This window comes from Dreissena polymorpha, chromosome 1 (genome assembly GCF_020536995.1).
Source record: "Dreissena polymorpha isolate Duluth1 chromosome 1, UMN_Dpol_1.0, whole genome shotgun sequence".
Lineage (NCBI taxonomy): Eukaryota > Metazoa > Mollusca > Bivalvia > Myida > Dreissenidae > Dreissena > Dreissena polymorpha.
The window spans coordinates 82,113,314-82,133,291 of record NC_068355.1 but is presented as its reverse complement, the minus strand read 5'-3'; the positions used below and the strand labels follow the sequence as shown (position 1 = coordinate 82,133,291).

General features: G+C 35.4%; 1 protein-coding gene and 1 non-coding gene across 4 annotated transcripts; one reads left to right on the top strand and one right to left on the bottom strand.

Moving 5' to 3' along the window:
• Positions 1-1,760: 1,760 nt before the first annotated feature.
• Trnae-cuc (transfer RNA glutamic acid (anticodon CUC)) lies at positions 1,761-1,832 on the bottom strand. Its single transcript has one exon. It is a non-coding gene; the product is annotated as a tRNA-Glu (tRNA).
• A 92-nt stretch (positions 1,833-1,924) lies between these two features.
• On the top strand, positions 1,925-19,660 carry LOC127837755 (tRNA (cytosine(38)-C(5))-methyltransferase-like). 3 transcript variants are annotated; one of them, XM_052365117.1, is made up of 10 exons: positions 1,925-2,001; positions 6,010-6,119; positions 6,591-6,739; positions 7,154-7,265; positions 12,075-12,182; positions 12,785-13,392; positions 14,195-14,252; positions 14,650-14,806; positions 15,216-15,341; positions 15,490-19,660. In XM_052365117.1, the coding sequence occupies exons 1-9, from the start codon at positions 1,926-1,928 to the stop codon at positions 15,314-15,316; spliced, it is 1,479 nt and encodes a 492-aa protein (XP_052221077.1). In that variant the 5' UTR covers position 1,925; the 3' UTR covers positions 15,317-15,341; positions 15,490-19,660. The 3 variants fall into 3 exon arrangements, with proteins under 3 accessions (XP_052221077.1, XP_052221068.1, XP_052221086.1); XM_052365108.1 differs by lacking the exon at positions 15,490-19,660 and having other exon boundaries at positions 15,216-15,417; XM_052365126.1 differs by lacking the exons at positions 12,075-12,182; positions 15,490-19,660 and having other exon boundaries at positions 15,216-15,417.
• Positions 19,661-19,978: the final 318 nt, after the last annotated feature.

The window sequence follows — 19,978 nt, the reverse complement described above, 5'->3', positions numbered from 1 at the left end:
ATTATCAAAGATTTGTGTTTTAAAACGGATTTATTGATTTTTTAATTGGAAATATAATTGCAAGGTGAGTCTGAAAATAGTTCATGTTTGTTTATAAATAAGGTTCTCAGGGGGTGGTAGTTTTTTGTATGTCTACAGTTGTTTATAGTGAAACATTGTGAATTCTTTTAGTCACATTTTTAGTTCAATCTTAATGACACTTGCTAAGTGCAAATGTTTAATCATATCTTGATTTAGTTTACTCAATTAGTTTTAAAAATCATCTTCAAACATGGTGACAATCTTTATGAGCATAATATTTTTATGCCCCCGAAGGAGGGCAAATAGTGATCGGAACGTCCGTCCGTCATTCATTTATAACGTAAACTATCACACCAGGAAACCCGACTCCTTGTGAGCAGAGCAAAATAGTGTTGGTAAAAAGAAACAAAACATGAGAATGTTGAAAAGGCACTATTGTTAACACATAAGGCATTTAAAAGGGCCTTTTCACGCTTTGGTAAAAATTTCGCAAATTTTCTTTGAAGTTATGATATTTGTGAGGAAACAGTAATACTGAACATTTACCATGCTCTAAAATATCTATTTTGTGCATTTTTTGACGATTTAAAAACCTGAAAATTATCAAGCGTTGCAACGCGAAACTATTTAAAAATTTGGAGAATTCTGTTGTTGTCGTTGTATTTTTTATACTACGAGCTATTGCATATATGAAGTAAAAAATATAACGGTTAATACATGAGAGCGGATGGTCTAGTGGATAGAGCGGTAGACATTTGCTCCATGGCTCCAGGTGTCAGTGGTTCGAGTCCCATTGAGGGTTACTTTTTTTTTTTTTTTAAAGATTTCTTTAATTGTATTCTTGTTTTTTTTTTACTGGAGATTTTAGATCCAATGTTAACATTTATCAATATAAAGCATTTCATGACAAACTTCAATACATGCCAAAATCTGTGAAAAGGCCCCTTTAAAAGTAAATGTGAATGCAAATGTGCCCACATACACTTGCTCTATGCATTAACAAAGCAAAGAAATTGCGACAAAATGGCAGGAAATTAGGTTTTTGTCACAAAAAATAATAACAAAGTCGCTGCTCACATAAGGTTTCATGGTCTTCTCCAGATGGTATCCACGTTTTCCCAACATGGTCATTTAAAACGCAAATTTCTCCACAAGAAATAGTTTTCTAGAGAAACCCTGCTGAGAGGTTATGGCAGACATGTGTAAGTTTGTATAAATCCTGTAACTATTGTAGTGGCTTGCAAAATAAGCAGTTTTTAAATGCCTGAACATGGCCCATTTTTCTCAATCTTCTACTTCAGGGAGCCACATTTCGCTCATTTTTAAAGAAAATTTGTCATGATTTTTTTCTAGATCTAGGCCAATACCTTTGTTATCAATTTTAATACACAGTTGTTTCAAATTGGACTTTTAACATTTTATTTTTTCCAATTTACTTACCCTATATGTTAGTTCATGCTAAAATAACGAGCACTGCTCCAAAGATATTACACTGCTCACAAGGTATCGGGTTTCCTGGGGTGACTATCAAAACATAAAAGCGTGCCTTTCATATTCATAAGCGTGAAGAATATTTATTTTCTTTTACTTTCTTCAAAAAATGTATTTCACTGTCTTTTTATGTAAAAACAGCGATAATCTACATTGTTATGAAAGAAAATATATTATATATAAATATAAATAAATACATTTTCAAACTAATATTTTGAAAATTATACAGATCTTTGCAAATAAAAAGCTTCCCAAACGGGGAATCGAACCCCGGCCGCCGCCGTGAGAGGGCGGAATCCTAACCACTAGACCATTTGGGATATGGCTTAAAGTGTAAGTTGCACTATAGTAAAATCTGCGTAGAAAAACAATAAATGCCCGAGGGCAGACGAATATGTTAAAGATTGTTAAAGATGGCCGCCGCCATTAAACAGTTACGTGTATTAGAATTGTATAGCGGCATTGGAGGCATGCATTTTGCATTGAAAGGTTATATTTTACATATATAATTTTAAAATGTTTTCGCGTATAGCTTTTCTCGTGGTGTTTGAAAGTCAATATATATTTCGCATAGTTATTATGATTCGTAATCTTCACTGATATAGTAGTTCGGATAAGCAATTGTTTGGTTATAGCACGGAGCGTATATTGTCATCTAGAGTCCGTGGTTACAGGTTACATTAAACTGAAAATCCTGAGTTCAAACTGGACCAAACAGCTTGCCGAAAAGCAAGGCTGTTTGAGGTGATATTATTAACGAAAAACTCACACGAACATTACAAGCACATGCGCATAGTAACATATATTAGAAACCGATCAGAAGGGACGCTATTATGAGAACCGATGCACATTATTCAGAATGGGGTAGGGACATTAGCCCTCTAGGTCGTTAGCCCCTAGGACATAAGCCCATTCAAAAAAGTGCATGCTAGGACATTAGTCCCCAGATGTTTGATGACTTTTGGCTTTTCTTTAAATAGATTAAATGTAATTACATGTGCTGACACATACAGCAATGAATAAAGGTGTGAATGGTTAATGATGTCAAATTCATAATCAGTTTTCAAGATACACCAATAATTAATTAATTAAATGGTGAACTGTCATACAAATTGAAAATCGGGGTCTACTTTAATTAGTTGAAGCCAAACGCACCTTTTTGAATAACTGGGATCTTCAAGTCAATCCATTGACAAACAAAACCTGTATGGTAGTTGCAATAATTCAACTCAAAGCTTTATAGCCCAATGGGCTGCTTCGAGTTGCAATGCGCTCTCTCTTGTCCATGGGTGCAAAATGTTATCAACAATGCAAGGGTTAACCAACACTGAAACTGCAAGAACTTATTAAAGTTTCTAAATGGTACCATTAAAGCAAGAAATAATTGATTTTATTGACATAGGTTTTGTTATGTACGCTGTATCCGCCATGTTGGAAAATTGACCCAATATTGGTTAGGTCACATTACACCAATATTTTGCACGTCGGGTTATGTGCTCCTGCATATAATGTTGATAACGATGTGGTATTCGATACAGAATACACTGTTCCAAATTTAAACATAACATGTCAGCGAGAAAAGTGTGTTGAAACATCGTCGTGTTTTTATAGGGTGCATGCAAAGGATAACATCCATAGGTTGCCATTCAGTCAAATTTAACATGTTTATGAAGTTTATTCATTATTTTCTTCAATTTGTCTCGAACGACGTCTGTTCTGTGTAGCGCACGGATTCGCTGCGCTGAACTGCACCCATGTTTATGAAGGGGTGCATATTGACTGCCAGAGCCGCCATAGCAAAAATTATCAAAGGCTGTGGGAGTCCGTTTATATGGACTACCTGTAGGTCAACCTGCTATTTAAACGCAAGCCAACACAATTTATTTCCTCACACCTGTTTAAAATCGAATTAATCAAGTGCAGTAATGTTTCTAAATTGTTCTATAGTTATCCCACATCCAATCCTCTAGGGAGCTAAGCCCTGACAGTATGAGCATGCTTCCAATAATGTAGTATTAATTGACGCCTTTGAAATAGCCACTTGCTGATGTGTTACAATTTTATTTACAATTTTAACATCCAAGAAACTTGCCCCTCAAAGACCTTTGATGTCTGCCAACACCATTCACAACTTGCAGTATTTTTCAGGTATAGGTATAATTGATGTCATCTGGTAACACTGTTGTGATTGTCAACGACTTTTGTATTTAACAGGTTTTATTGTTGTTTCAAATGGAAATATAATTGCAGGGTAATGATGTTTTGTTTACAAAAACGTAAATGTATATTAGTTTTGTGTGTATGTAAATATATGAAGCACTTTTATGCACATTTGCCTTAAAAGAGTTGTTTATTTTATTTTTGTCTACATGATTTTTAGCTTGGCTGTTTTCGGAGAAAACCAGAGGTATTGTCATAGCCAGCTCGTCGTGTCTTGTCCATAGTCGTGTCTGTGTCGTGCTAAAACCTTAACATTTTGTCAAGGTTTTGAACATTGGCTCAAACATCAAAGTGCTTCAACCTACAACTTTGAAACTTCATGTGTAGCTGCACCTTGATGAGTCTACATGCCACACCCATTTTTGGGTCACTAGGTCAAAGGTCAGGTCACTGTGACCTCTAAAAAAAATAAAAATAAAATTAAAAATAAATACATTTTGACAAGCTTTCATCTATTCAAAACTGCAGCCAAGCGTGGCACCTGTATGCGGTGCTCTTGTTTTAAAAGATATGTCATCTTGATATATATATCATTTTCTACCCTTTAATTGCATTTAATTTTTAAAAAGATGAAATTGAATACCTAAAAATGAATTTAAAAATAGGTAGGGGCTAATATCTTAAGGGGCTAATGTCCTAAGGGGATAACATCCTAGGGGCAAACATCCTAGAGGCTAGTGTCCCAGAGGGCTCATGTCTTACCAGGCTTTTTCCGCCCTATGCCACGGGTCCGAAATTCGGCCCCATTCCCAATGCAAATCTGGTTGTTTTTTCCCAATTGAAAAAAAAATTCCCCAATTCCAAAAAAAAAAAAATTTTTTTTCTTTTTTTTACCTTCAAATAAATAAGTTAACCTGATCCAGTGTAGAAAATAGAAAGTGTTGCATAATTAAATTATCTGTTGCCTTGAATTTGTTTAAAAAAACTGTAAAATATGTTAATGATTATTTAAGACTTTCCTTATTTTCCTCAAAATCCGGCGCTTTGCACGATTTTTTTCACCTCAAAAAAGGCCAGGCCTTTTCCCCAAATTCAGATTAAAAAACCTGCACTTATCTCACATGTTCATAATACTTTGTAAAATTTTAATAATAAGTTATCAAAATAGTCGTTATTTACCAGTTAACGGCTTCTTGGAAATATAAGAAACACTATTTACATGCCATAATTTTTCCCAATTGAGCCAATTTTGCGAATAATTTTTTACCCAAAATGGGGGTTTTCACGACGCTAAATTCCCAAAATTCCAGTGTGGCGTATTCCCAAAATTGAGCGGAAAAAGCCTGCTTACACTCCTGAATGTTTTTGTAAATGTTACTTCCCAAATTTGTATGTATTCATTAAGAGAGCCAATATTAAAAATAGACATGCTAATCAAATTAGATCTATTTGCTTATAAACTGTTAAAGGCATCTGAATTGTATGAAATACATAGCATCAAAGGGATTTTGTCCCTCAAGAAAAGGACCTGGATTTGTGCTTAAGTAGTCCCCACACTGAGAGCACTCTGAATGTTGATCTGGGCTGAGAAGTATCCCATTTATATATAGAAATGTTTATGTACATGTATTCATAGTTTATGAGATTCATCTGTGCCTATGGCTGTTTTTGTTGAGGACTGGGACTGTGCTCAAGTGCTTCTTCTTAATTAAACTAGACTAGCATAGGTTGAACTGGTTGAGACGAATATCAAATTACATTTGCATGTTAGCTTTTATTCCCAGCTATTGAGCTTTTACTGTGGAAATTCAATTTTGGTAGTGTGTGGTGTGGGAAAAACTGAACTACCTTGAGGAAACTCAATCTGTCCTGTGTGGTGACTGAGCCTGCATGCGCCGGACCGAGCATTTCATCGAGTTTCCTTGATCTTGATTAGTAGTTTGTAAACTTAAATAGTGCAAATATTCCACCAAGTTACTTGCCACTATTCATAAAATAAGAAAACTTCACAACTTGAAATCCTTTTAGATGTGGAGGTATTTTCAGTGGTGATTTTGTTGACCTTTGTGAAGGAGAGGTAACAGTTTCAATGCAGTTGTCAATAATCATGAGAAACATGCTGCTATCAGTGAAGTTCAACATTTTAAGAAATAAATACGTTTTTTGTATTAACAATCATTATAACAGAGTTATTTCTGATTTCTATGGATTACACAAACCAGTTTGTTTTATGTATCTAGTTGTAACCATTTTTATACTGGCCCTGTGAATGTTCTTTCATAATGATAATCAGTTATAACATTATAATATTATGTTTATGCTTTTTGTTAATTTTAGAAAGTGAGTTGAATTATGAGGTTGTTATGGCCATGGACGTTAATGTGAACGCCAATGCGGTGTATTCACATAATTTTCCTGAAACCAAGGTGGACAGCAGCTCTATTGAGGTAACATTTTTTATTTTAATTAAATAATAAGTACAGTATGATTCAAGAGTTCATTTCTGATTCTGCTGAGCATTTCTATATAGGAAACACTTGTAACATTCTTCACCCCTAAAATATACAGTAAAATTATTATTGTTTGAACTTTGGAATTTACATACATTACCAGTAGTAACATTTGTCAAAAAATATTATAGAAAATGTAATTGTTTTCCACTTTATAAACATATAAATTGATGCTTTAAATATTGATATTTAGAAAACATGATTGTATGATGATACTAGTAACTGTTGACAGCTCTTTTTATCATGCATCACATAAACATCACTAAGGCTGAATTACAAATCTCAATAGCAAAATATTATTACGTTAACAGCGCTTAGGTTAAAACGAAATGATATCTTCAGAGAACATTGGATACAATGACTATGTAATGATAAAAGATCCTCATTAACACTCTTAACAATCTATAGGCATTGTCAGTGAAGAGATTCAGCCAGCTTCAGATTGATATGGTTTTGATGAGTCCGCCCTGCCAACCCTTCACACGTGTGGGCAAGCAGCAGGACACTGGGGATGTCCGTACAAAGTCTTTCCTCCATGTGTTGGATCTTCTCAGCAAGTGAGCCATTTATAGATTAATGTCTGATTTCATTTTATATAAAGGAGTCTTTGTCACGGACAACCTCTCGTTTTGAGATGCTTTCTGAAATGAGCAAATGGCACTATATAAAATTCATTGATAAATCTACAATATGAGTATGTTTTGTATGCCTTTTGAACATAATTTGCATTTCATAAAAAAATTGTGCAATTCATTGCGATTCATTAAAGATTCATGAATTTTCAAATATACTTACACATACAATGACTTTTGCATTCTTTTAATTCATTTCTCCTCAATTTTCACAAGATTTCCTAAATTTGAACAACCAGAATGTAAAGATGAACTTGATAATTTCACTTTTCACATAATTGTAGACATGAATGACAGATGTGTATAACAATAACTTATCCCATGTGTTGATATCTCCAGAGTAGAGCATCCACCCACTTACATTCTTGTAGAGAACGTGAAGGGCTTTGATTGCTCAGAGTCTCGAGATGTGCTTATAGAGACATTGAAATGCAGAGACTATCACTATCAGGTAATACACAAGGCCTGTATTCACAAAGAGCTGTAGGGTAAACATACGGAAATTTCTTAAATTCATAATTCATGTGGTTTCTTTTTTGCATTTAGATGTTATAAATATGTAATTTCGTAAATATTGGGAAAATATAAATCATTTTATTTTTCTGTTACATATTATAAACAGGTAAATATTGTTAATCTATATAACATTTGATTCTTCTGTCATCATAAGAAAATGGATTTCTTTTGGAACATTTAGTCTGTAATTTTCAATTGAGTGCAACTTCAGGTGACGCACTTGTTCACAGATGGTTAAAATAACATTTTCCCTACATTTTTCGCAGATTCAAACAATAAATGAACACTACATATCAGGACGCGAAATGACGCTTATGGCTTTGACTTATAATGAAATTACAGTTTTGTGTATGAAAAATGGTAATTTGACATTGATAAAATTACAAAGCATTTACATACGTGTCCCAATTAAGTAACTTAAAACACGTGGATGGCAGGCAGCTTATAACACATTTTGAATGATTAATAATCATATTATAACGAATAATCAACTTTTATGATTTTTTTTATTTCACTATCAAATATATATATATAGCAAGGTATTCAACTCGAAATCACTCGAAAACAGGGTGCATCGCTTTGAACAGCCATTACTCGATTTTGCATATTTCATGAATCTGGTCTTATTCAACGCAGAAATGAATTTCCTTTCTGGAAATGTATATATCTTGTTATATTTCTACACATACTGAGTCAAATTTTGAGAAATAATACGATGTACAATTCGTGTGACCTACTTGACAGCGATCAGACAGAATTCATGAATGAAATCTCAAGGTGTAAAGACACACCTTTGCATTGGACCATTGAAATCACTTTAAAATATCAGTTAGTTATAATGTATGTAAACAAAGGTTTCAAATGGCACTGGGCAGTTAGTTTTGATGCATAATGAAAGGGCAAGCACAGCAAGAATGTTTTTTCATACGTTTTATTATGCCCCCCTTCTAAGAAGAGGGGGTATATTGCTTTGCTCATGTCGGTCTGTCGGTCGGTCTGTCGGTCAGTCCGTCCACCAGGTGGTTGTCAGACGATAACTCAAGTACGCTTGGGCCTAGGATCATGAAACTTCATAGGTACATTGATCATGACTTGCAGATGACCCCTATTGATTTTGAGGTCATTAGGTCAAAGGTCAAGGTCACCGTGACCAGAAATAGTAAAATGGTTTTTGAATGATAACTCAAGAACGCATACGCCTAGGATCATGAAACTTCATGGGTAGATTGATCATGACTTGCAGATGACCCTTATTGATTTTGAGGTCACTATGTCAAAGGTCAAGGTCACAGTGACCCAAAATAGTAAAATGGTTTCAAGATGATAACTCAAGAACACATACGCCTAGGATCATGAAACTTCATAGGTAGATTGATCATGACTCGCAGATGACCCCTATTGATTTTGAGGTCACTAGGTCAAAGGTCAATGTCACGGTGACCCGAAATAGTAAAATGGTTTTCGGATGATAACTCAAGAACGCATACGCCTAGGATCATGAAACTTCATAGGTAGATTGATCATGACTTGCAGATAACCCCTATTGATTTTGAGGTCACAAGGTCAAAGGTCAAGGTCACGGTGATCGGAAATAGTAAAATGATTTTCGGATGATAACTCAAGAACGGTTTTGCCTAGGATCATGACACTTCATAGGTACATTGATCGTGACTCGCAGATGACCCCTATTGATTTTCAGGTCACTAGGTCAAAGGTCAAGGTCACAGTGACAAAAATCGTATTCACACAATGACTGCCACTACAACGGACAGCCCATATGGGGGGCATGCATGTTTTACAAACAGCCCTTGTTTAAATATGGTATCGAGGTCCGTGAACTTTGCAGGGAAAATGCCCTTTACTCCGAGAAGATTTCAGTCTAAGATCCGGTCGGATCGATGTCAAGTGGGTCACGCGAGTTGTGCATCGTGTTATTTCTTAAAAGGTTACCCAGTTTTTTTAAAATATTGCAAAACATATACATTTTCAGAAAGGAAATTCATTAATGCGTTGAATAAGACCGAGATCGTGAAAATCGCTGCACAATTGATGAAGTAATGGCTGTTCAAAGCGATGCACCCTGTTATTGGTTGATTTCGAGTTGAATACCTTGTTATATATATATATATATATTTGATAGTGAAATTGTTTAGTTTTTTCAGAAAAGTAGACTTTTCGTTATAATTTGATTATTTATCATTCAAAATGATGTTTTCACTAATGAATATCATAGCCACACGCTAACCACATGTGGCTTATAACATAATGGATAGGCTGTCAGGTTAGTCCAGTAGTGGGTACATATGCTTCTCACATAGGCGACCGGCGGAGATGAATACCCGTCCACATAAGCATGTGCGTTAGGTCGGTTGTCAACATAACTGACAGGTGGGTTTTCCTCTGGGTACCCCGGTATCCTCAACAACAAAAGACCACATCCAAACTGAATATTTTTCAAGAACAGCTAAATAGATGGAATTGTAGCTTAACTCAAAAATGTGTTCCAACTTTTGTGAGTCTAGTAAGTTAATTAGATGAGAGTGCTGGGTCTCACTTTGAATTCTCACATTATGCAGCTTCAGGTGCGGGAAAACCCCTCTGACTTTAAAATAAATTACACACACATTCCGGATAGGTTGACTATATACTTTTAAAACAAACGAGGCTGGTTCAAGACGCTATAGAGGCAAACTTTTGCCTTTCATTTTGTCTTTTTATGCTCACAGAAGGGGGGGGGGGCATATAACAGGCACACTGTTCGTCCGTATGTTTGTCCGTCCGTCTACACCCTATTAGGTATTTATCTGATTTTTTGTGTTTTAGGCTACGTTTCATAGCATCTTCAATTTCGTTCCGGTCCATTGATTTTTGGCGAAGTTACGGGACTTGTATCTTGATATTTTATCTAGAATATTTGTTTTCCAGACCTTTTTATTACACGCTTGCTGATATTTGCCCTTATTTTGGTGTGTTAGTCTACTAACGTGACTTACAAATCAAGTTCGAGTTTTGGTTTGTTAACGAAGTTACTGGCCTTCGATTTAGGATTTTTTAAAGTTACACTAGTCCGGATGCTCCGAAATGCTTTCAGATATTGACCTCCTTTTTGGTGTGTGTTTCTACCTCGATAACTTACAGATCAAGTTCGAGTGTCTTTCCGGTTCATTGAATTTTTTTGGACCTTGTACTTTTCCCCCGAAACGCTTTTAGAAACATACATGATTTTTGGTGTGCAGTAGGAGACATTTTGTTTCACAACCGCAGCTCAAAGTTTAAATTTATTATAGTTATGAAAATGGCGATGGGGAGTTAACCTTTAACAAGACTTACATGTTAAAACATAAAATGACCAACTTAAAAATCTTGCAATTTGTGATCAAGTACCTTAAAGAATTTCCTTAGGAACCGTGTGAACACCAAGCCAGACATGTTTTAATTACCCTTTAGTCGATTTCCTCTGTTTATAAATGCAGCAACAGTCTTACGCCCATATTCTAACCCTTCAAGATGTAATTTAAAGACACACGAGTTTGTGGAGAAACTTGAAATGGTAGTGTGTGTGTGTGTGTGGTATTTTCTTCCTCATATCTGTTACCATAATAAAACCCATGAAGATATTTAAATAAATCTTAAACAGTAGCAAAGTCTGTGTACTCATACATTTAGAACTCTTGTGAATCTATGGTATCGGAAGGATTGCATTCTAAAAATGAACCACCCATTTGTCTGTCGTTGTCGTCTGTTGTTCCGTCTGTCCAATTATTTCACGAAGTTCTAAACCTGGAATACTAGGGAATGTACTAATATTGGCATGAAAGTGTGAAATGCCCTTTAACCGTTAATGTCATCACCAGTGGAACAATCTCTTAAATACCTTTTTTGACAGATTAATGCCTTTTTTAAAGGGAGGTGTTTTTTATATGTCTCTTCGTTTTATCGCGCAAAACCACGTTGACTGATGTAATTCAGTATATTCATGTATCATAAATATTATATTGTTTTAACAAAGACTCGTGTTGGCTTTTTTAAAGTCAGATGCCACCGAAAACCAACAATTTGTTTGTGTTTATACCGCTGATTTTGTCAATATTTTAGTGCGGTAAGATTTACTTATAAGCCTAGTAGAATTTGTTTTGTAATCACAAGTCATTAGAACTAAAGCATGAGCCTTGTGTGAGATTCAATTATTTATACAGTCATACTTTTTAGTTAAAGTGATATTATGGGCATCTAACAGTATATGCTATGTTTATAGGTGTCTGTCGCAACCGTTGTTTATTTTGGGGTTTACTTCATATACACTTATATTTGTTAATGCAGCATCAACATACTAAAACAATATCCCGGAAATAGAAAAATAATGCATTTGAATATCAACCGTACTTTCGTTTTGACAACTGACGACAGAAATGATTCGATGTACGATGTGAATCTAAATTTTATTTTTGGCGCAGATTCGTTCATACGACACAAAGACACAATTTTGTTTTACAGATCATTTCGGATTAGAGGACTGGGTCATGTAAAATATCGAATTTAATATATATTTTTATAAACAACTGGTAGCAAGATGAGTTGCAGATAATTGGTCAGTTACCACATTTTAACTAACTCTTTTGACCTGTTAATTCTTTTCAGCTCAATTCAACAGTGAAAAATGCCTATACTATCACTTTAAGGAATTGTTGTTCTCAGATTATGTTAAAACGAATACAACACTTTAATAATGGAACCTTCTTTACAGGAGTTCCTGTTGACTCCTTTACAATTTGGGATACCAAATTCTCGGCTACGGTATTTCCTAATTGCCAAGCAGAAGAGTTTAAAGTTCCAGTTTAATATAACCGAAGGGGTACCTATCTGTATATTCACCATGTTATGTTAAAATATGCATATCAACCAGCGTAACGTCATACCCGACTGTGCATGAACCGTAGTCTGTCTAGGGGCTATCCTGTCCGCTATTAAGTAACTCAAGGCTTCGTGTTGTTATAAGAAGACGGATTACATGTAGTCCATAGACCGACTGCGCTTAATGCGCTGGCTGGTCTTCAACTGCAGTGGTTGCATACGGAATAATACCAATATTCACAGCAAGCGGGTCATATTTCCAAATCACATATATTATATGAGAATTTTAAAATCTTATTCATATTCATGCATCACTGCATATGTATTATACGTTCTGTTTTGTACCATTTATAGAGATAAGTGGTATATACACTGACGATGTATATTAACTGTATGTATTAATACAATCATACATATTATTATTATTATTATTTGAAATTAAAAAAAAAGAAAGCTACTCTCATGCGAACTTACATTTAATGTATATAGTTTGTGTCAAAATAAATTGACCAGATAGTAGATAATTGTATATTAAAATTACGAGCTATTACAGGCGAAGGACCCAGTTCAGTTGCAGCTTTAAAACTTTAAATACCATTGTAGATAGAAAATACTGTGTCGGATGCTGCTCAACCGTGGCTTGTGTACAAAAACGAAGCATTGAAAAAAGCTTCAGTTCCAGGGAATGAATGTCCGTGTTCAGCCGTGTCTTGCAGTGTTACGTCCGTGAATGACCACGATTGTGATAAACCTAACAAACGTCTAAAAACAGAACTGCACTGTGGATCGGGTAAACCTGACAGTCGCTGCCCAATCCGGACATTACCAGTTTCTCCAAAAAGTGAAAACATGGAAGATAATGTTATTAACATTTTAATAAATAGTAGCCGATGTATTGAATTCAGTCACGGAAGTGAATGTTTTCCACAAGATGAAACATTTCATAAATCGCAGTCAGGCGTTGTTAAGTGTACTGAGGAACACATAACATATGACTGTTTGCAGAATTACGGGCATAACATGAGGCAAAGCAATTGCAACGATCCCGTTGATCATAAACCTTGTTTAAGGTTGTCCCATTTTCTTGAAGACGATTCCAATCATTTTAGTTCATGGACAGAGTACCGCTTACGTGAAAAAGATTTCAAACGATTTGTGATCATGGACGTTGTTAACCCTTGCTCCGTTAAAACATGTTGCTTTACGAAAAGGTAAATAGTGTATATATGATTAAATATGCGTATATTATAAAAGGTTTTTGTCCCCTACCGATTTCAACGGAGGGGACTTATGGTTTGCGCTCCGTCTGTCTGTCCGTCACACTTTTTTGGATCCTGCGATAGCTTTAAAAGATCTTCATATTTTTGTCATGAAACTTGAAACATGGATATATGGCTATATGGAGATTATGCACGTCATTTCATGTTGTGCCTACGTCAAGAATTCTGGTTGCTATGGTAACAAATAGACTAGAAATACTGCTGAAAATGGTGGTTTTCTGGATCCTGCGATAACTTTAAAAGTTCTTCATATTTTTCATGAAACTTGAAATATGGATAGATAGCAATATGGACATTATGGCTTATGCACGTCATTTGGTTTTGTTTCTACGTAAAAAATTCTGGTTTCTATGGCAACAAATATAAAAAAACTTGTGACAATGGTGGTATTTCTGACAATGGTAGAGCCGGTAGGGTACATATATTGCTTGGCAATAGTCTTGTCTATAATAATCACTTAAGTGATTCTTTGCTGAAATTAAAAATGCTTTCACAGCAGCAACATCACTGATTGTGCGAATCTTATATTCTGAATGTAATTCCTCTAATCTTAATTCTGAATGAATTTCAGAAAATTATCTATTCATAAGAAGTTTAAGTTTGTTTCTGAAACTTTTTGCGAATTAAGTATCTAAAAAAATTATTTTGAGTATAGAGGTACCCAGTTATATTCAGAAACTCATTCAAAAGCACGTATTCTTTTGCAAGTGTAGTCGTATTGACTTACTTTCAGATACGGACATTACATTGAAGGAGCCGGCTCGCTTATTCAGATGTCTTCCAGTATTAAAGTAAGTCTTATACGGCTTTAACTACGCGTTTATTTCACCAAATGCCTCTGTCATTGTCTCTTAAAAAATCAGTAATAAATGCTTAACAAAAACAATTTTTAATGGACTACTACTGAAGATTACATTTGACGTTTTCTGGGTCACACAGAAATTGATGTTTACTAAAAACCCTTTTCTTGTTAATATCTACGTAGTAATCAATATCGTAAGGTTTCTCGCTATCGTAATTCGCTGTATGAACTTGACGTATATAATTGTCGAGTTTATGTCTCCTTGCAAGATTGCTGTCATAAACTTGAAGCATCCTCGTATATAATGTATAATTATTAGTGACGACCAAAGTGCTTCGCGTTTGATTAATCTGTCTAATGTACAATACCCTGTCGTGAACTTCCAGAGTACAAAAGAAGCGTCGCAACTCAAGGCGACTTGTATAGAGCAGCAGAACAGAACCGATTGGGGCGATAATGAACTTCAGACTATTCGCAATCTGGATCTGAGATATTTCACGCCACGAGAAATAGCCAATCTCCTATGCTTCCCAAAGGACTTTTGTAAGAGACAATTCATTTTTGACAGTCATTAACTTTGCGATCCAGTTGACAGACCTTTGTTGTGTATTGAGCGAGGGTCAAGAAATAATAGCGTAATAATGGTTTATTCCGATGAACTTATCAATCATAGTCTCAATGACTTACGACTGAAGAAATAACATACCACTTGAACGAAAGTAGTTTGAATTAAAGCACGTACTTAAAGAAATACTCAACACTTGGTAATTCGACAGTATGGTAACATATATTTTCGTATTGGAGTCTGTTATGAATTTACTTATTGTTTTAAATATAACTAGTATTGTTCTGTAGGATTATTCAAATTGTAGTACTTATCAGATATACGCAATTTAATCGATAGCGATTTTAATGCCTACCGTACACGTGTCTTTGTTTTATTCTGTTACAGGTTTTCCGTCCAATCTGACAACACGACAGAAATATATGTTGCTGGGAAACAGCTTAAATGTTCACATTGTGTCCGTTCTGCTGAGATTTCTAGTTCAGTGATAATGTACGATTGTGCATGCTTCATGTATGTATAAGTATACAAAAAATAATACTTAATAAAATGTTATTCATTGGGAGTTTAATAAAGAATCGGAAGACTTTGATACAAATAGACTCATACAGAATTAATGGAGATAACATTAACAGTAACTGATTTGCCGTTGTCGTCTTAGGTTCTACATATAAGTACCCAGGGTACCACTGGGGGCTGACGAGGTCAAAGCGTAGTCCGTTTCGCTACGACGTCGGGTATATGTTTTACTACGAAAACATTGTTTAAATACACATGACATAGAGAACGGATTAGTCGAAAATTGTGTTTTAAACGGGTAAGATTATGCTTTTCTAATAACAAAACTCTGAATGTAAGCACATTGACATTTCATAGGTCTGTTACATCAAATTATAATCCAAGATGTGTCTGGTTTATGCGGTTAAACCTGAAATATATCGCTGATTTATCAAACCGAAGTCAAGTTTAACTTAAAAAATGCAATTAAGGTTTACAACCGTGTTTAATTTTACAATTTCCATATTGATCTATGTATCGTTAAGCCACTAGTGTGTTTAGAAATGTGTAGGGTGACCCAGTTATCAGAAATAAAGGCTAAATATTATTAATAGGCATGATCATGTCTCTGACAGTATACGTATATGCCTCGCTACGACAACGCTTTAGCGTGTATGCGTTTCTCACAGAAGACGTATTGGTTATCTCTCAAAGGCAAAATAAAGAAGAAAAAAAATTAATACAGAGTCATAAAGTGGCTGGATGTTTCCTTTGAGGAAGAGGTAGTAACAACGGCACAACATGACCCGAGACGCACATGCGACATGGAAATGCACATTATTATTATATAATTAAATTCACGACTAGGCCAAAGGAAACGATTAAAATCGAAAATCCATATATAAGATGACAGTTGAGAGTCGAGAACCTAATGTCGTCGGTCTCAATAATAATGACGCATCTTCAACTTGTGACAATCCCTTATACGGTCATTTTGATAGAAACCGACGATAGGTGTTCAGCATACGGTACTCTTTATCAAATAACATTCGATTCTCGTTATCCCCAACTCGCTTATCTCGAAACTCTGCTTATGTCAAAGTAAATCCCATGTCCCAACTTCGATCATTATTGATCTCATATGGATTTTGATTGTTGCATTGTATATATCAAAGCGATTTTCTTGAAAATCGGTTATCGTCAACTAATTTTGAGATGAATTTCATGTTCGTATACATAGTTTTACCTGTAAAATCCACACCTGTAACAGCCGTAAGGTTTGGAACGTAGGACCCCCAATGGCACAAATCCGCAATTGCCTAATCAATATATTGTTGTAAAGGTGTGACAGTGGGTTTCTGTCACAGGTTATTGTTTACTGCGTACATAACGGCCGGTAAATTTACATCGTGTTTCAATGCGGTTAAGGCCCAGTCTCACTATGATGCCGGCGGAGCCCCAGTGCGTGATCAGGCATCTACCGGGATGAACCGGGGCCCTACCGGGATGAACCGGTGCTCCACCGGGATGAACCGTGGACGACCGGGGACAACCGGGGCTCCACCGGGAAAGTATTAACATGTTTAATACCTCCGGGATGAACCGGAAGTCATCGGGTAGGACCGGCAACGACCGGCGTTGCACCGGGAACAACCGGGACTGCACCGAGAACAACCGGGACGGCACTGAGGTTGCCTCAGCTCTGCCGGGGTCTGAACCGGTACAGCCCCGGTGAGTGCTGGCGTAGTGACGGTATACCGGGGTTCGTCCGGGACTCTGCCGGCTTTCACCGGGTTCAACCTTATCGTTTGGATGTTCATGCGCACAGTGAAGCACGACATCTTTTGCACTGGGAAATGGCAGTCTGCAGTAACTGCAAACTGCATGTGATATGTCCTGAAATGGATACAGTAACTTCGTTGAGCAACCTATACATTATATTTGTACTTCGTTGCGCAACCAATACATACTCTGTGCGAAACCTATACATAAAGCGACTTGTAATTTCGTTCGAAACAAAGCATTTGAATAATTAAAATACATGTTCGTAACCCGTTTTGTACTTCGAAATGTTTAATGTACTCTGAATCAATGTAACATGTAGTTTTATTTAATTTAAGTTACAGTAATTGGCTATTTTAACAGAATAACCCCCTTATGCATTGCTTCAAATCAAAATATTTCGATTTTAGCTCAAAATAAACTTAAAGGTTGCAACTATGCGCATTTGTTATTAGTTTGATATTGAAAATAAGTACCTACCATTACTGGATGTTCCGTTCTCTAATCCAAAAGATAAAACTCGCCTGATTAAGTAGTGCATTTACACAATGTTTTCGTAGTAAAACATATAACCGACGTCGTAGCGAAACGGACTACGCTCTGACCTCGTCAGCCCCCAGTGGGTACTCTCGAATATACTACAATGTAACCTGGTTACGGAAAAAACGCTTAAAGGCAACATGGCATACTCCGGGTACTTTTAAAGCGAGATTATACGATTTTGTCAAATATTGATAAATTTATATAAAATTTGTAAAATAACTTATTATATATATATATATATTTCAATATAAATTAGAATAAAAGTTAAGAAGAACATGTGTCAAAAATGAGAAATAAGCTAGATATTTAATGCTGAAATCGAAAATGTCTGTACAGTCGAATTCGCCAGCATGTATATCATGCATGTACGATGTGAATCTAAATTTAGTTTAAAGGGATCTTTTCACGGTTTGGTAAATTGACAAAATTGAAAAAAGTTGTTTCAGATTCGCAAATTTTCGGATTAATTATGATATTTGTGAGGAAACAGTGTTCCTGAACATTTACCATGGTCTAATATAGCCATTATATGCATCTTTTGACGATTTAAAAACCTAAAAATTATAAAGCGTTTCAACGCGAAACGATTGAATAATTTGGAGAGTTCTGTTGTTGTTGTTTAAATTAGTGAAACTACGAGGAATGCTTATATAAGTTATACAATACGCATATCATGTATGCTTGGCATGATAGCTCAGTTGGCTAATGCGATTTTATTTCAGGATACCGGGGGTCACTGGTTCGAGCCCTGCGGCGGGCTACTTTTTTTTCCCTTTTTAAATTTTATTTTTGAATTTTTACTGGAGCTTTTAAAATTTAATGTTTACATTTACCAATATAAAGCATTTAACGTCAAACTTCGAAACATGCCAAAATCTGTGAAAAGGCCCCTTTAACGGTTCATTATGAATAACTGCAACGATATATATTCATACGACACACGAAAACTAACTCTAATCTTAATAAAAAGACGGATGCTTCGGTTATTGTAGGAAAATATGTGCGGAATATCTTCGTCACAATCGGCTCGGGGCGCTAATTTGTCTTTACTGCATTTTATGGAATTCGTCTTCAATGTATATTTTTTTTAAACCTATTTTGTGTTATTGTAACATAATTTATCAATTTATTACAATTTCACACATGTAAAAAATCGTATAATCTCTCTTTAAGTATATTTTCGTTCCCCGGTTACTTTGTAGTATACTTACGAGTACCCGGTGTAATTTTAAGAAGTACCTGAGCCTACAATTACCAATGGAGCGTAACGAACGTTAATATTCGACCTTAGGCAAAATAACATACTGTATTGTTATTGAACGTGACCTCTTTGATGTCTGAAATGTTATTTCGACCAACATGTTAGTAACTCGATACTCATTGAAAGTGCTGCCCGATGGCAAGAAAAATGATCCTGCGAGTAAATAAGGCGTATTGTATGAAGGGTATTCCACAAAGAAATGTGTAAAATTTCGTGTATTCCTATAAATATTCTGTTTTGTATGTTGAGAATATATGATACTTTTTAAAAATATCCAGTGTTTTTAAAAACTGTGTTCGCTGACTGTCACATAATGACATATAACACTAGTAATTATATAATATTGGTAACACATGAATAAACGAATTATTTAGTCAATAAAATTGTGTTGTTGTCCCCTACCGGTTTCACCGGAGGGGACTTATGGTTTGCGCTCTGTGCGTCTGTCACACTTTTCTGGATCCTGCGATAACTTTAAAAGTTCTTCATATTTTTTCACGAAACTTGAAACGTGGATAGATGGCAGTATGAACATTATGTACGTCATTTCATTTACTTCCTACGTCAAAAATTATGGTTGCTATGGCAACAAATACAACAATTCTGACAATGGTAGAGCCGGTAGGGGACATATATTTCTTGGCAAGTCTTGTTTACAAAATATTTTTTACAAATTGCCATTTAAGCAATGCACTGGACGGGTTTGTGTATACAATGTGTGTAAAATGAATAAATAAATAAATGCATACATACTGAAACTTGCACTAAATGTTTAACTGAATATTCAAAACTTTTGCCTTATTTTAATACACAGAACACAATAGCACATAAAATAGAAACACGGGATATTTAGTGGTATTACGCGTCGACAAATTTCCATGTTTTTGCCTCTTGATGCCACGTGCACTTTTCTGACATGCATTACATATACATATTTTGGGTTGATTATAATGGACAAAGTGCTCGCAATTTTAATGCAGAAAGATCAAGTCAACCAACATTAAAATATTGAAAGGTCACCTTGAATTATGTATTGCAAAAGCTATTTTAAGCAAGAGCTTGACGA

Bases quoted from the DNA above. Each gene is read 5' to 3' on its own strand.
- LOC127837755 (XM_052365117.1), top strand. From the start codon at position 1,926: ATGGCCGCCGCCATTAAACAGTTACGTGTATTAGAATTGTATAGCGGC. The intron at 6,120-6,590 runs GTAACATTTTTT...AACAATCTATAG, and splicing joins TGGACAGCAGCTCTATTGAG to GCATTGTCAGTGAAGAGATT. The intron at 7,266-12,074 runs GTAATACACAAG...CCTTCTTTACAG, and splicing joins GCAGAGACTATCACTATCAG to GAGTTCCTGTTGACTCCTTT.